At 47.8% G+C, this 2,448-nt stretch overlaps 1 protein-coding gene across 1 annotated transcript; it reads right to left on the reverse strand.

The window, feature by feature from the left end:
- Window positions 1-445: 445 nt before the first annotated feature.
- ptf1a.L (pancreas specific transcription factor 1a L homeolog) lies at window positions 446-2,055 on the reverse strand. The gene is given in 2 exon segments (NM_001174020.1): window positions 446-809; window positions 1,406-2,055. Coding segments are annotated over 2 exon segments (813 nt in total). The 5' UTR covers window positions 2,013-2,055; the 3' UTR covers window positions 446-603.
- Window positions 2,056-2,448: the final 393 nt, after the last annotated feature.

Consider the following 2,448-nt stretch of genomic DNA (forward strand, 5'->3'; position numbering starts at 1 on the left):
GGTCCCAAAAGCCTTAAAGCCATTTTTCAGTTATTTCTAACAAGTGGTGATGGTGATTAACCCTCTACTCACAGTCTCTTCTACCACTATCCTGACCATGTGGCCCCAGGGCCCCAAACATTTCCTCTTTTATTATCAGCATAATATCCCAAAGGAGCAGATAGGCCAACCCATAGCAGAAGATATCTGCACTGTGGGGATTTGTAGTCTGAGGATCTCCAGATCTTGTGAAACTACAGCTCCCAGAATCCCTTGACAGGAGACCAGCAAACTGGACTGAAACAGACAATGAGCGTGGAAACCTTTGTACATTGCATTTAAATAATAAATTAGATTTATTTCTTCCAAAACATTGTCATAAAAATTAGATCATTTTAGCAAAAAAGAAAAAGGTGCTCTTATTGCATATTTGTCATTAACTTATATAAATTACACGTTCAAATCCCAATTACAATTAATCAAATCGGTAATAAATATATAAATACAAAAGTGGTGATTGCCATTGGAATGATAAAGAGCGGGTGTATAAATTAAGTCTTATGTACATATATATATATACAGATCGGTACCGAGTGGAACCAAAGGAGTCCGACCCAAACACAGTCACATATCAAGGCACAAAGTCAGAGGGGGTTCGTTTTCGATGTTGCTGAATGGGGATTTGTTTAATTTCCTGGGATCCTCAGGAGTCCACACTTTGGCCGTTCTGACAACGTTTTGGTCTCTCAGTTGCTTCTCATCAGTCCATGAGAGAGAATGTCCCGCAAGGGGAGGCAGCCCGTAGTCTGGGTCACTCGGGGATGGGGATCCTACAAGGGAACAAACAAGAGATGATGATGTTATAGATATCAGATTGATTATTGCCTTTCCTTTCACTATCATATTGCACCTCAATTCTGCTATTATTAAGGGCAGCACCTAAACAGCAGACTGGGGGGGAGGTAGAAAATATCTTTTAATAATTAGGCTAAAAAGTGAAGAACAATGGATAGGATATGATGGGGGCTGCCTGTATGAATGATGTCACAATAACACACTGACGTCTTTAATTCTTCATTTAACTGATGGTAAGGAGGAGCCATCAGTTAGCCATAGAATGCCAATGCTAATAAAAGGTTTTCGTTGATTTTATTTCAAGTTTCGAAATTCAAATTTGTTATTAGAGAAATGGCCCCTTTAAGGGTATAATTATTCTATATTTAATGTTGGTGTTGGAGAGCAAGGTTTATGATTTCAACAAAGACAGCAGTAGTTTGAAAAAAGGTGAGTCTTTACTTAAAGTGCCCCAAGGCAACCTTTCGGGCCCTTGCTGACCCTTTATGAAGAGCGAGGTTTGTGAAGCCGCAGGCTGGACAGACAGACAGTGAGTAGGGACAGGAGATACAGGGACAGACGTTGGACTTACTTGTGCCCCGGTGGCAGATGATGACTTTCTTGGGTTGGTTCCCAGAGTCGCTGTTGGGGTTCCTGAGCGGCAGATCGGACTGTACCATCTCGCTGAGGAAGTTAATGTAGCCAATGGCCAGTCGCAGGGTGTCTACCTTGGACAGTCGCTTCTCATAGGGCAGAGTCGGGATGTGCGACCGGAGCCCCTCGAAGGCGTCATTAATAGACTGCATCCTGCGCCGCTCCCGGACATTCGCCGCCTGCCTGAGCTGCTGCATCTCCGCGTCCGACCTCAGCCGCCTCCTCCGCTTCATGACCAGACTCCCTCCTTTCATCCCGGGCGACAAATCGCAGCCTCCGTCCCCGCATTCATAGGGGAAGCCGCCGGACGAGGAGGATGAGAAGGAGAAGTTGCCGGCGTCGCAGTAATCGTCATCTGTGTGTAGCACTCGGCTGTCTCTGTAATAGTCTTGGATCTGACCGGCCAAGAAGTCTACATCGTCTTCCAAAAAGTCGTCTGCGTCCAGGGCGTCCCTAGAGGAATGATCGGTGAAGAAATCGTCCTCATCAAAGTACGGGGAAGGGAAGGACTCGAGCCCCGCCAACTGCTCCAGGACCGTTTCCATGGTGTCTGCCCCCTGGTGACTGCGCTGAGTGGGTCCCGCGGTTGAAGAGTCGCTGCTGAAGTTGAAGTCCGGCACGCGAGGATTCTTATAGGTACAAGCACAGGCGCGTGGCAATGCCCAAAGCCCGCAGCCAATCAGAAGGCTGCATTGCCTCCCCCACAACTCGCTGGCCGCTTCAACACCTTGCCTGAGTGGGCGGGGCACTGGCCGCGGGGACACGCCTCCCTGGTACAATGACAGGTAGCGGCTGATCGGCTGAGTCCGCTGTCAGGTCTGCGCTTTGGGGCAGAAAATAATTCTCTCTTTTACTAAAGGCACCAGTTAAACTAATGTAACGACAGGACTCCCTGGGCTCACAGGCTGGGCTCCCCCGAGGGATCGGACAGACACAATAGCAGCGACTTTGTTACTGTTGCAAGTGTCTCACTGCAAGTGA

The sequence above is a fragment of the Xenopus laevis genome, chromosome 6L, assembly GCF_017654675.1.
Source record: "Xenopus laevis strain J_2021 chromosome 6L, Xenopus_laevis_v10.1, whole genome shotgun sequence".
Classification (NCBI taxonomy): domain Eukaryota; kingdom Metazoa; phylum Chordata; class Amphibia; order Anura; family Pipidae; genus Xenopus; species Xenopus laevis.